Raw genomic sequence first — 14,860 nt, forward strand, 5'->3', positions numbered from 1 at the left:
TTCAAGACAATACATGCATGTGTAATGTTATTTCATTTCTATGTGTAATTTAAACAAAGATATGAAGTAGAAAAATAAAATAAATCATGTTTGCAGAAAAAATGAGTTCCAAGTCAAGTCAATTTAAATTGCAATTGCTGGGACAACTTTGATAGCGTGTAAAAGGATCATAAGATTTATGGTCAATTTGCGTGAGGTTTGGGCTGTTGAAGACTTGAAGCTTAATTTAGCCACACATTTTGCATATCATCTTTTTAATTTGGCTATAAATATTAATGTTTGGTTGCTCAGTATTAATTTCATGTATATTTTCCTTCCCTTATAGTAAAGAGTATTGAGTAGAATAATATGGAATCATGGATGTGGTGTTTCCTTCTCTGTTCCCATTTGCTCATCCTTTATTTTTCACCCTCTCATTCCTTATGCCACCCCCATGACACCTCTGCCTTGCTCCACTTCAAAAACTCCTTCACTGTTTATGAAGATCCTCGATGTGGTAATGGTTATTCAAAGAATGGTTATTCAAAGACGAGAACATGGGAAAATGGGACAGATTGTTGCTCTTGGGCTGGAGTCACCTGCCACCCCATCTCAGGTCACGTCACTGACCTCGACCTCAGCTGCAGTGGTCTTCTCGGCAATATCGATCCAAACAGTACGCTTTTCCATCTTTCTCATCTTCACTCACTCAACCTTGCTTTCAATCATTTTTATGAATCTCATTTGTCATCTCTCTTTGGTGGGTTTGTGAGCCTCACTCATCTCAACTTGTCTAATTCGTACTTTGAAGGGGATATTCCTTCCCAAATCTCTCACCTTTCCAAATTAGTCTCACTTGATCTCTCTGATAATGATTTTTTAGAGTGGAAGGAAGACACTTGGAAGATATTGCTCCAAAATGCAACAGTTTTAAGGGTGCTTGTCTTGGATAAAACACATATGTCTTCCATTTCAATCAGGACACTCAATATGTCTTCCTCTTTGGTTACTCTTAGTCTTCGAGAGAATGGGCTAAGAGGAAACTTGACAGATGGCAGTCTCTGTTTACCAAATCTTCAGCACTTGGATCTTTCATATAATCGGGCCCTTAAAGGTCAGCTTCCAGAAGTGAGTTGCAGAACAACTTCTCTTGATTTCTTAGATCTTTCAGGTTCTGATTTCCAAGGGTCAATCCCTCCCTCTTTCTCCAACCTCATACATCTCACTTCCCTGGACCTTTCAGATAACAACCTCAACGGTTCAATCCCTCCCTCTTTCTTTAACCTCACACATCTTACTTCCTTGGATCTCTCAGATAACAACCTCAACCTCAACGGTTCAATCCCTCCCTCTTTCTCCAACCTCATACATCTCACTTCCCTGGACCTTTCAGGTAACAATCTCGGTTCAATCCCTCCCTCTTTCTTTAACCTCACACATCTCACTTCCCTGGATCTCTCATTTAACAACCTCAACGGTTCAATCCCTCCCTCTTTCTCCAACCTCATACATCTCACTTCCCTGGATCTCTCATTTAACAACCTCAACGGTTCAATCCCTCCCTCTTTCTCTAACCTCACACATCTTACTTCCTTGGATCTCAAAGGTAACAACCTCAACGGTTCAATCCCATCCTCACTCTTGACCCTTCCACGGCTAAACTTTCTGTATCTATACGATAATCAACTCAGTGGTCAAATCCCAGATGCGTTTCCTCAGTCAAACAGCTTTCACGAATTGCATTTGAGTGATAACAAAATAGAGGGTGAGCTGCCTTCAACACTTTCAAATCTTCAACATCTCATTCACTTGGATCTTTCATATAATAAATTGGAGGGCCCTCTGCCTAACAATATAACAGGGTTTTCAAACCTAACATGGTTATGGTTACGTGGAAACTTACTGAATGGGACAATTCCTTCTTGGTGTTTATCTTTGCCATCTTTGAAGCAGTTAGATCTATCAGGAAACCAACTCTCTGGGCATATTAGTGCAATCTCATCATATTCCTTGGAGACATTGTCTTTATCCCACAACAAGTTACAAGGCAATATTCCAGAATCAATTTTTAGCCTTCTAAACCTTTATTACTTAGGTCTATCATCAAACAATCTAAGTGGATCTGTCAAATTTCATCGTTTCTCCAAGCTTCAATATTTGGAAGAACTTCACCTTTCATGGAATGATCAGTTATCACTAAATTTCGAATCCAATGTCAATTATAATTTCTCTAATTTAAGGTTGTTGAACTTATCTTCTATGGTTTTAACTGAATTTCCAAAATTTTCGGGAAAAGTCCCAATTTTAAAATCACTCTATTTGTCCAATAACAAACTTAAAGGTAGAGTGCCACATTGGTTGCATGAAATATCGTTATCTGAATTGGACCTCTCTCATAACCTATTGACACAATCATTGCACCAATTCTCGTGGAACCAACAACTCGGTTCCCTTGATCTTAGTTTTAACTCAATCACTGGTGACTTCTCTTCCTCAATTTGCAATGCAAGTGCAATTGAGATTCTCAACTTGTCTCACAACAAGTTGACAGGAACCATTCCACAATGCCTTGCAAACTCATCATCCCTTCTAGTTTTGGATCTACAACTGAACAAGCTTCATGGCACTTTGCCAAGTATCTTTTCAAAGGACTGTCGGCTCAGAACTCTGGATCTCAATGGCAACCAATTATTAGAAGGTCTTTTGCCAGAATCTATATCCAATTGCATTGATCTGGAGGTTTTAGATCTTGGAAACAATCAAATAAAGGATGTGTTTCCCCATTGGCTTCAAACTCTACCAGAATTGAAAGTATTGGTTTTGCGAGCCAACAAGTTGTACGGTCCCATTGCCGGTTTAAAGATCAAGCATGGATTCCCCAGTTTAGTCATCTTTGATGTCTCTTCCAACAACTTCAGCGGCCCAATACCAAAAGCCTACATACAAAAATTTGAAGCGATGAAGAACGTTGTTATAGATACCGATCTGCAGTACATGGAAATTTCTATTTCTTATGGTAGAAAGAAGTACAGTGATTCTGTGATTATAACAACAAAAGCAATTACTATGACAATGGACAAAATTCCAAAAGGCTTTGTAAGCATTGATTTATCAGAAAACGGATTTCAAGGAGAGATTCCAAATGCCATTGGAGAGCTTCATGCCCTCAAAGGGATGAACCTTTCCCATAACAGACTTATTGGTCCTATTCCCCAATCCATGGGAAATTTGACAAACTTAGAATCATTGGATCTCTCCTCAAATATGCTCACTGGTGGTATACCTACAGAATTAACCAATTTGAACTTTCTTGAAGTCCTAAATCTTTCCAATAACCATCTTGCGGGAGAAATACCTCGAGCACAACAGTTTGGTACTTTTTCCAATGATTCCTATGAGGGAAACTCTGGGTTATGTGGACTCCCACTGACAATCAAATGCAGCAAGGACCCTGAACAACATTCTCCACCTTCAACTACCTTGAGGAGAGAAGCAGGATTTGGATTTGGTTGGAAACCAGTGGCTATAGGATATGGATGTGGAATGGTCTTTGGAGTGGGAATGGGATGTTGTGTATTGTTAATAGGAAAGCCTCAATGGCTTGTGAGAATGGTTGGAGGTCAACTCAATAAAAAGGTGAAAAGGAAGACAAGAATGAGATCTAATGAAAATGGTAGCAGAATGAATTAGTTGATATATGGCATGACTGGAGAATGTCTTGTTACATACCTGCCATCTTTGAAAACAAAACTTAAGGGCAAGAACTTTATCACACTGCATTGCATGGGAGATCTGGTTCAAAGTTTTGCTGTAATATGAATGTGTTGTACTTTTGCTTTTTTGTGTGTTCTTTTTTGTTTTTTATGTGTAGAAGAGTGCGATGTATTGAGTTGCAGTTTTGATTTATTTAATACGTATAACTGTGGCATTTATTTAATATGTGTAGAAGAGTGCGATGTATTGAGTTGTATAATAATAGATGTTGTATATTTTTAAAAATGCTATGTATTGGCCAATGCTAAAATATTTTGTATCTTAATTCAAGGAGCTGAATTCACGGTTTTAGCTTCCATTGTAGTCTATTTAATTAATTTTCTAACTATTTAAGCACCGTGACATGGCTTTAGAAGCTGAGGTCGTCCAGGGGCGTAAGTATAAGAGCACAAACAATGCATACTAAAGGAAAGGCTATGGGTATAGCCTAGGCCTCATGATCCGTAGGATATCACATTCATTTTTTATTAAGTAATTTTTCCCAAATTAGAATAATTTGAAATAAAAGTAGCAGTACTAAAATCAGTTATAATTAAATCTAAACTTTTTCTTTTTCAATTACTATTACGATAGATTGGCAGTGGTACGTGCTGTAAATATTACATCTACTTATAATGTCAGCACCCAAAAATTATTTTTATATTGTAAAATTTACATTGTCATTAATTTGCTTTATTAATTTTTATTATAATTATTTAAAATTTATATTATTATCATAAAATCCGTATCTATAACTTTTAATTAAGCGCAAATTTTTTTAATTTTAGTAAATATTAAAAAATATATAATATAATGATAGTATTTTTCAAAAAAAATCAGCATTATCATTAAATAAATCAGTGTGCGCGCAGTACAATAATTCACTTTTATCATTGAAAAGAAAAATAAAATCTGTTATTCAAAATAAAATAAGCATTAGTGACTATTATAATAATTATCTTAATGATTAAATATATTTTTATCTTTAATAAATAGTTTATTTTTTTTTGGTCCTTAATAAATATTTTTTTTTCGTATCTTATTAAATAATAATTTTGTTTTTTTCCTAGATATTTTGTTGTAATCCCTCATAAATTAACAAATTTTTGTTTACTTCCTTTTAAATTAACGAATTTTTCTTTGTCCGACTAATAATAAATAAAAAATTATCAAAAAATAAGCACACAATTTATAAATTTATTGTGGACTAAAAAAGTATCAATGACTAAAATAAAATAATTTTTTTTATTTGAAATTCGACACAGAGTAAAAATTTATTAAAAATTAAATATGGGGTACCAAATTTCAAATTTGGCAATAACACATTATCTAATAATGACCTCCAAATCAATTTCGATGGCAATGTTGTAACAACCTTAATAATTTCTTTGACATATCTGCGTTCCTTCTCTTGCATAAATTGACTTCCAAGTCAATGCAAAACAAAAGACACTATAGCAAGTTGCATGGGGTAGAAAATTGGAAACCGTGTCAACTTTTTTGCTAAAGAAACCTCTACTCACCCATAACACACTTTCTATCCCTCTCATTCTCTCCATAAATTATATTTGCTGTCTTTTACTAATAAATAAGCAAATTATAATCACCCCATTAACAAACTAACTTTTTTAGTAATCCATTAACAACCTCATTTGCAGGATTTCTTTGGCTAATTTATGCGATTATGATTTCTAAACATTTTGGAATACAAATACCAATTATATATGTAAGTTCTAAAAGATAGAAACTATATAACTCTATTACTATAATAAAGATGCATTCTTTTTTAATTGAGAAATGGTTTAGTTTATTAATTTTATTTATTCAAATTAATTTATCCAGTGCTATTTAATTTCAGTCAACTACTTGCTAAAACTGATTATCCGCCTTCACTGAAGTCTGAAGGTTTACAAACTACAAAATACATTTTAAAAAGAAAAATTAAAACGACAATATAGACTTATGAAGTAGAAAAATCAAATAAATCGTGTTTGCAAAGTGTTCCAAATTAATTCAAATGAAAATACTGGGTACGACCTCCAGTAATGAAAGGGTTAGAAAATGAATGTTAGCTTGCGAGAGGGATTGATTGTTGAAGTGTATGCTAGCTTGGGTATTAAAAAATTAATTTTAAATGTAATTGATTTTGAACTGATATAATTTATGTTTGTATGTTTTATTATAAAATTAAATTAACAGTGAAATTTATTATATAACTTTAAAGTCATAAGAAATTTATATGTTTAAAAGTAATAACATTTGTTATGACTTTTTTTATTTTTTATATTAAAGTCATAAGCAATTTTATGGCCTTCATTTTTATTTTTTTAAATACAATTTTAAAGTCATAAATTTTTTTTATAGAATTTAAAGTCATAATTTTTTTTATTGAAATCATAAATTATTTTATGAATTCAATTTATTTTGCACCTAATGTATTATTTAAATAATAAATAATTGTTTATTTTGGTTATTTGATAAATTAATGTTTATTAGTTTTATTTAATATTTGTACATGATTTTATTTACTATTTTTGGATTTTTTTATTTTATTTAATTTAATATTTGTTAATAATTTTTACTAATATTAAGAATTATTATTTGTTTTTTAAATTAAAAAAATAATAGAAAATACTTAATTTTAAATAAAAAATTAAAATGTATTACATATTTCTACTACATAGAAAATACCTAAATTTAAGTGGGCACCGGTTAATATTTGTCATTTTATTTGTATGTGTTATTCGTTACTTATTGGAGTTAACTCATTCAATATTTCATTCCACCCAACTAATTGCTAAAACTCATCATCCTCATCCTCATCACTATTCAATTTCCTTATTATTATTTTTGTAATCATGGTTATTCAAAGACGACATGGGAGAGATTGTTGCCCTTGGGCTGGAGTCAGCTGCCACCCCATCTCAGGTCACGTCACTGAGCTCGACCTCAGCTGCAGTTGCCTTCTCGGCAATATCGATCCAAACAGTACGCTTTTCCATCTTTCTCATCTTCACTCACTCAACCTTGCTTTCAATTATTTTTATCCATCTCATTTGTCATCTCTCTTTGGTGGGTTTGTGAGCCTCACGCATCTCTACTTGTCTAATTCGTACTTTGAAGGGAATATTTCTTCCCAAATCTCTCACCTTTCCAAATTAGTCTTGCTTGATCTCTCTGGTAATGATTTGTTAAGGTGGAACTTGGAAGAGATTGCTCCAAAAAGGTGAGAATGGTTGGAGGTCAACTCAATAAAAAGGTGAAAAGGAAGACAAGGATGAGATCTAATGAAAATGGTAGCAGAATGAATTAGTTGATATATGGCATGACTGGAGAATGTCTTGTTACATACCTGCCATCTTTGAAAACAAAACTTAAGGGCAAGAACTTTATCACACTGCATTGCATGGGAGATCTGGTTCAAAGTTTTGATGTAATATGAATGTGTTATATATACTTTTGCTTTTTGTGTGTTCTTTTTTTGTTTGTTATGTGTAGAAGAGTGCGATGTACTTCATTTGCATTGAGCTTGCTGTTTTGATCTATTTAATACGTATAACTGTAGCATTAATTGGTTGTATAATAATAGATGTTGTATATTTTTAAAAATACTATGTATTGGCCAATGCTAAAATATTTTGTATCTTAATTCAAGGAGCTTAATTGTCTGATGAAAATTTTTCAAAATTTGAAATAAAAGTAGCAGTACTAAAATCAGTTATAATTAAATCTAAACTTTTTCTTTTTCAATTACTATTACGATAAATTGGTAGTGGTACGTGCTGTAAATATTACATCTACTTATAATGTAAGCACCCAAAAATTATTTTTATAATGTAAAATTTACATTGTCATTAATTTGCTTTATTAATTTTTATTACAACTATAGAAAGTTTATATTATTATCATAAAATATGAAAAATCGTATCTATAATTTTTAATTAAGCGTAAAATTTTGTAATTTTTATAAAGTTTAGCAAATATTAAAAAATATATAATATAATGAAAGTATTTTTCAAAAAAATCAACATTGTCATTAAATAAACCAGTGTGTTGTACAATAATTGACTTTTATCATTCAAAAGAAAAATTAAAACTGTTATTCAAAATAAAATAAGCATTAGTAGCTTTTATAATAATTACCTTAATGATTAAATATATTTTTATTTTTAATAAATAGTTGATTTTTTGTTTGTTTCCCAATAAATTTTGGTTTTATTTTAAGTACCTTATAAAATAATAATTTTGTTTTTTTCCTAGATATTTTGTTGTAATCCCTAATAAATTAGCACATTTTTGTTTACTCCCTCTTAAATTAACGAATTTTGTTTTAGTTCCGACTAATAACAAATGAAAAAACTTATCAAGGAATAAAAAATTTGTGAATTTATCATAGACTAAGAAAAGTATCAAGGACCAAAATAAATTGATTTTTTATTTACAACTCGACACAAAGTAAAAATTTATTAAAAATTAAATATAAAAATTAAATACTTATTAGAAATCAAAATTATAATTAAAACTTATCTTCAATTGGTTCACAACATATAAATATTTACACTTGTTAAAATATACTATAATGTCTCTTAAATTATTTTAGTGAAAAGCAATAGTAAAATAGTAGGAGCTTAATCTAAATTATGCTAAGTAAATATTAGGTAAAATCGATAAGAGTGTGAGAAACTTAGGGGGTGTTTGGTTTGACTATTTTCTGTTTTTATTTTCACTGGAAATAAAAAATGATGATAAAAATGTGTTTGGTTGGATTTTTGAAAACATTTTCAGCAAAAATGAAAACAGAGAACAACCAGAAAATAAAAACAATAAAGTCTCGTTTTCAGTGTTTTTAGTTTAAAATAGGAACCTCATTTTGGGTAAAATGAAAATGCAATAACAAAGAATATAATTTTAAGCAAATATAAAAATACAAAAAGACAAGAAGACAATATATAATAAATTTTTCAGTGTTTTTATTTTCTGAAAATAGAAAACAAGAAGTCAAACCGAAAGATGAAAACAGAAAATGAAAATGCAAATCAAACACATAGGGGTGTTTGGTTTGGTTGTTTTCTGTTTTCAATTTCACTAAAAATAGAAAACGGTGATGAAAATGTGTTTGGTTTGATTTCTGAAAACATTTTCAGTGAAAATGAAAACATGAAACAACTTTTCATTTTCAGTGTTTTCAGTTGAAAACAGAAACATCATTTCGGTTAAAATGAAATTACGGTGACAATGAATATAGTTTTAAACAAATCTAAAAATACAAAAAGACAAGAAGTCAATATATCATAAATTTTCAATATTTTTATTTCAAAAAAATAGAAAACAAGAAATCAAACCAAACATGTTTTCAGAATTCAAATCTTTTGAAAATGAAAACAGTTTTCAGAAAATGAAAACAGAAAATGAAAATGCAAACCAAACACACCCAATTATTACTACCAACTATGTGGATCAACTAATGTGGGTTGTTGAGATAGAGACTCTTGGGTAAAAAGTATTGTCTTAGAATGAGAAGAATACATCATACAAAACTATAAAAGATAATATATTTGTTTAATGTGGTTAGACGTTCATCCTTGCATTGACAATCTCATACATTTTAAGGACAACCTAGGCAAACTTACAAACATTCCCTCCTAAGTCCTAACGATGCCCCTCTCTTTGTTAGGGTAGTGAAATTTTCTTTACACCGGATGCGGTGATTCATTTCATCTAAAAAAATCCCTATTTATAGACCTTACATTCTAATCTTAAATAAAATCAAATCTCTAATTTACAAATAATATCTTTAATCCTAAACAATATCCTACAAATAAGATAATATCTTTTTTTAAAATCTAAACAATATCCTATAGATTTGTTATTCATTGATTAGACCATCATTAATTCCTACATCCACAACCTCTATATAAATTTTTATGACAAGTTAAACAAATGTGCAAACCTTCCCTTGACATGACTCAACCTCTCTAAGGGTGTTGGGCGTTAATCTAGGCTGAGCATTATTGTCATCTCATACATCTTATTTTATATATAAACATAACATCTTAATCTTAAATGGAAAAATAAATACCTAATTTATTAATAATATATTTAATTTTAACAACATCCTAAAAATAAGATAATATATTTTTTTTAAAAAAACAATATATTATATATTTGAGAATACAAATTTGAATTGTTTCCAAATAAAATCCAGGATATGCAGTTAAATACTTAAAGAACAAATTTTATCATTCATAATAATTCTATTGACTCAAATAAATCATCTTTAATGGAATATACCTATTCCGAAAGAATAAAACTAAGATGTAAGATATATCCAACGAGAAGCAAAGTTGGACTTACTTAGATCAACGAACTAATTCCTATACCCACTCATCACCTAAGCTCAGCCAAAACTCGCTTAAGCCTCAACCCTGCATCGCTTAAGCTGATGTATCAGTCAACGGACCCTAGTATGGAAAAAGAATACGGTAATGTATCAGCGTGAGTTTCCTTTAATTTTTCCACAAACTAATGTATTCTGCTGACAAAAAAAAGGTGGTATTCTCTGTGTTAATTATATCTTTTGGCTGGAATCTTCCGTGTTCATATGTTGGGGATTAAAATATTTAATAGGGATTAATTAACATGAACATATCCAGAAAACAAGTAGTGTTCAATTTTCCTTTTTGATGTGATTAGAGTGTCTAATTTTCTAACCCATATTTTAAAGGTTGGAAGACTCGGAAAACAGTTGTTTGGTTTAACTAAATTGGTTTATACTTGTTTTGTTTTCTTAATGATATGTAGCATGCTTTCTGCGGTAGAAATAGTTAGAAAATTAATTTTCTAACTATTTAACTATTGAATTCGTAAATTATTTTATGACTTTAATTTATTTTGCACCTAATGTATTTTTTAAAATTATAAATAATTTTTATTTTGGTTATTTAATCAATTAATGTTTTTATTTTTATTTAATATTTTGGTTATTTTGCAAAAACCACCCTCATCCATTCACCAAAGGTTTACAAAATTCGCTCCGTCGTGTTATTTCATTTCTAGTATTTTAAAGTGGGAAAATGGTTGAATAAAGATATGAAGTAGAAAAATAAAATAAATCATGTTTGCAGAAAAAATGAGTTCCAAGTCAAGTCAATTTAAATTGCAATTGCTGGGACGACTTTGATAGCGTGTAAAAGGATCATAAAATTTATGTGTCAATTTGAGTGAGGGATGGGCTGCATGTTGAAGTCTTGAAGCTTAATTTAGCCACAAATTTTGCATATCGACTTTTCAATTTTGCTATAAATATTAATGTTTGGTTGCTCAGTATTTCATGTATATTTTCCTTCCCTTATAGTAAAGAGTATTTGAGTAGAAAATGGAATCATGGATGTGGTGTTTCCTTCTCTGTTCCCATTTGCTCATCCTTTATTTTTCGCCCTCTCATTCCTTATGCCACCCCCATGACACCTCTGTCTTGCTCCACTTCAAAAACTCCTTCACTATTTATCCTTATAATTATTATGATTGTCATCATGGTTATTCAAAGATGGCAACATGGGAAAATGGGACAGATTGTTGTTCTTGGACTGGTGTCACCTGCCATCCCATCTCAGGTCACGTCACTGAGCTCGACCTCAGCTGCAGTCGCCTTTACGGCAAAATCCATCCAAACAGTACGCTTTTTCATCTTTCTCATCTTCATTCACTTAATCTTGCTTTCAATTATTTTACAGAATCTCAATTGTCATCTCTCTTTGGTGGGTTCGTGAGCCTCACGCATCTCAACTTGTCTCATTCTGAATTTGAAGGGGATATTTCTTCCCAAATCTCTCACCTTTCCAAATTAGTCTCGCTTGATCTCTCTGGTAATGATTTGTTAGAGTGGAAGGAAGATACTTGGAAGAGATTGCTCCAAAATGCAACAGTTTTAAGGGTGCTTGTTTTGGATGGAACAGATATGTCTTCCATTTCAATCAGGACACTCAATATGTCTTCCTCTTTGGTTACTCTTAGTCTAGGACAGACTTGGCTAGGAGGAAACTTGACAGATGACATTCTCTGTTTACCAAATCTTCAGCACCTATCTCTTTCAGATAACAGGGACCTTGGAGGCCAGAAGCTTCCAGAAGTGAGTTGTAGAACAACTTCTCTTGATTTCTTAGATCTTTCACATTGTGGTTTCCAAGGGTCAATCCCTCCCTCTTTCTTCAACCTCATACATCTCACTTTCCTGGACCTCTCAGTTAACAACCTCAACGGTTCAATCCCATCCTCACTCTTAACCCTTCCACGGCTATCTTTTATGAATCTAGAAGCTAACCACCTCAGTGGTCAAATCCCAAATGTCTTTCCTCAATCAAACAACTTTCACGAATTGGATTTGAGACATAACAAAATAGAGGGTGAGCTGCCATCAACACTTTCAAATCTTCAACATCTCATTCACTTGGATCTTTCACATAATAAATTGGAGGGCCCTCTGCCTAACAATATAACAGGGTTTTCAAACCTAACATCGTTAAGCTTATATGGCAACTTACTGAATGGGACAATTCCTTCTTGGTGTTTATCTTTGTCATCTTTGGTGGATTTAGATCTATCAGGAAACCAATTATCAGGCCATATTAGTGCAATCTCATCATATTCCATGGAGAGATTGTCTTTATCCCACAACAAGTTACAAGGCAATATTCCAGAATCAATTTTTAGCCTTCTAAACCTTACTTACTTAGATCTATCATCAAACAATCTAAGTGGATCTGTCAAATTTCATCGTTTCTCCAAGCTTAAAAATTTGGGAAGACTTCACCTTTCACAGAATGATCAGTTATCACTAAATTTCAAATCCAATGTAAATTATAGTTTTTCCCATTTATTCAGTTTGGACTTATCTTCTACGGGTTTAACTGAATTTCCAAAATTATTGGGAAAAGTCCCAAGTTTGGAATCGCTCTTTTTGTCCAACAACAAACTTAAAGGTAGAGTGCCAAATTGGTTGCATGAAATATCGTTATCTGAATTGGACCTCTCTCATAACCGATTGAACCAATCATTGGACCAATTCTCGTGGAACAAACAACTTGGTTACCTTGATCTTAGTTTTAACTCAATCACTGATGGCTTCTCTTCCTCAATTTGCAATGCAAGTGCAATTCAGATTCTCAACTTATCTCACAACAAGTTGACAGGAACCATTCCACAATGCCTTGCTAACTCATCATCCCTTCAAGTTTTGGATCTACAACTGAACAAGCTTCATGGCACTTTGCCAAATACCTTTGCACAGGACTGTGGGCTCAGAATTCTGGATCTCAATGGCAACCAACTATTAGAAGGTTTTTTGCCAGAATCTTTGTCCAATTGCTTTGATCTGGAGGTTTTAGATCTTGGAAACAATCAAATAAAGGATGTGTTTCCCCATTGGCTTCAAACTCTAGCAGACTTGAAAGTATTGGTTTTGAGAGCCAACAAGTTGTACGGTCCCATTGCGGGATCAAAGACCAAGCATGGGACCAAGCATGGATTCCCCAGTTTAGTCATTTTTGATGTCTCTTCCAACAACTTCAGCGGCCCAATACCAAAAGCCTACATTGAAACATTTGAAGCCATGAACAACGTTGCTCTACATGCCTGGCAATACATGGAAGTTATTTTAAATTCTTCTGACTACGCTGATTCTGTGACTCTAACAACAAAAGCAATTACTATGACAATGGACAGAATTCGAAATGACTTTGTTAGCATTGATTTATCCCAAAACAGATTTGAAGGAGAGATTCCAAGTGTCATTGGGGAACTTCATTCACTCAGAGGGCTAAACCTTTCCCATAACAGACTTATTGGTCCTATTCCCCAATCCGTGGGAAATTTGAGAAACTTAGAATCGTTGGATCTCTCCTCAAATATGCTTACTGGTGGGATACCTACAGAATTAATCAATTTGAACTTTCTTGAAGTCCTAAATCTTTCCAATAACAATCTTGTGGGAGAAATACCTCAAGGAAAACAGTTCAGTACCTTTTCCAATGATTCCTATGAGGGAAACTCAGGGTTATGTGGACTCCCACTGACAATCAAATGCAGCAAGGACCCTGAACAACATTCTCCACCTTCAACTACCTTCAGGAGAGAAGGAGGATTTGGTGAACAACATTCTCCACCTTCAACTACCTTAAGGAGAGAAGGAGGATTTGGATTTGGTTGGAAACCAGTGGCTATAGGATATGGATGTGGAATGGTCTTTGGAGTTGGAATGGGATGTTGTGTACTGTTAATGGGAAAGCCTCAATGGCTTGTGAGAATGGTTGGAGGTCAACTCAATAAAAAGGTGATAAGGAAGACAAGGATGACATCTAATGAAAATGGTAGCATAATGAATTAGATGATATGTGGCATGACAGTAGAATGTCTTCTTGCACACCTTCCTGTTGAAATTCAATTCTGCCTTGTTGAAAATAAAACATAAGGGCCAAAACCTTATCACACTGCATTGCATATGCATGGGAGATCTGATTCAAAGTTTAGTTGTAATTGTAATATGATGTGTTGTACTTTTTTTTTTCTCTGTTGGATAGATGAGTGTTATGTACTTTTTTTCCCCTTCCTTTGCTCATGAAACTTGGGTGTAAATCATCATAAGTTTGATGTTCCTCATTTTCCTTGAGCGTGCTATTTTGTTTTATTTAATACATATAATAGTAGTATTGGTTATATAATAATAGTTGTTGTTGTATACTTTTAAAAATGTTATGCATTGGTCGTTGCTAGAAACAGAATATTATGTGTTAACAGTATGTAGTTATATTTCATTCGAGGAGTTAGTTCACGTACAGTAGTTTTACCTAAATGTACTTGTCTTATTTCGTTTAAGGAGCTTATTTCACAGTTTCACCTTCTAATGTGGTACGCATAAGAGCATAAACAACGCAAACTAAGGAAAGGAAATGGGTATGTAAAAGAACCACGGGTTCCTAACATAGATTTATTCTATTAATATAAAAAACCAACAATTTACCAATATATTTATCTATTATATTTATATTATATAAAACATGATCAATTGCAGATTATGTCAATGCCAGGTGACTTTTCCTATGGTTATTCCATGCCATGTAAGCAAATTTTAGCT

The 14,860-nt window shown here is 32.3% G+C and overlaps 1 protein-coding gene across 5 annotated transcripts; it reads left to right on the top strand.

The window, feature by feature from the left end:
• The first annotated feature begins 291 nt into the window (after window positions 1-291).
• LOC114391258 (receptor-like protein 36) lies at window positions 292-14,630 on the top strand. Of its 5 annotated transcripts, none has more exons than XM_028352323.1 (3): window positions 292-840; window positions 11,969-13,857; window positions 13,909-14,630. In XM_028352323.1, the coding sequence occupies exons 1-3, from the start codon at window positions 349-351 to the stop codon at window positions 14,111-14,113; spliced, it is 2,586 nt and encodes an 861-aa protein (XP_028208124.1). In that variant the 5' UTR covers window positions 292-348; the 3' UTR covers window positions 14,114-14,630. The 5 variants fall into 5 exon arrangements, with proteins under 5 accessions (XP_028208124.1, XP_028208121.1, XP_028208120.1 ...); XM_028352320.1 differs by lacking the exon at window positions 11,969-13,857 and adding an exon at window positions 863-3,487 and having other exon boundaries at window positions 308-655; window positions 13,932-14,630; XM_028352319.1 differs by lacking the exons at window positions 11,969-13,857; window positions 13,909-14,630 and adding exons at window positions 863-3,582; window positions 6,959-7,182 and having other exon boundaries at window positions 308-655.
• Window positions 14,631-14,860: the final 230 nt, after the last annotated feature.

Source organism: Glycine soja, chromosome 16 (genome assembly GCF_004193775.1).
Source record: "Glycine soja cultivar W05 chromosome 16, ASM419377v2, whole genome shotgun sequence".
Taxonomy (NCBI): domain Eukaryota; kingdom Viridiplantae; phylum Streptophyta; class Magnoliopsida; order Fabales; family Fabaceae; genus Glycine; species Glycine soja.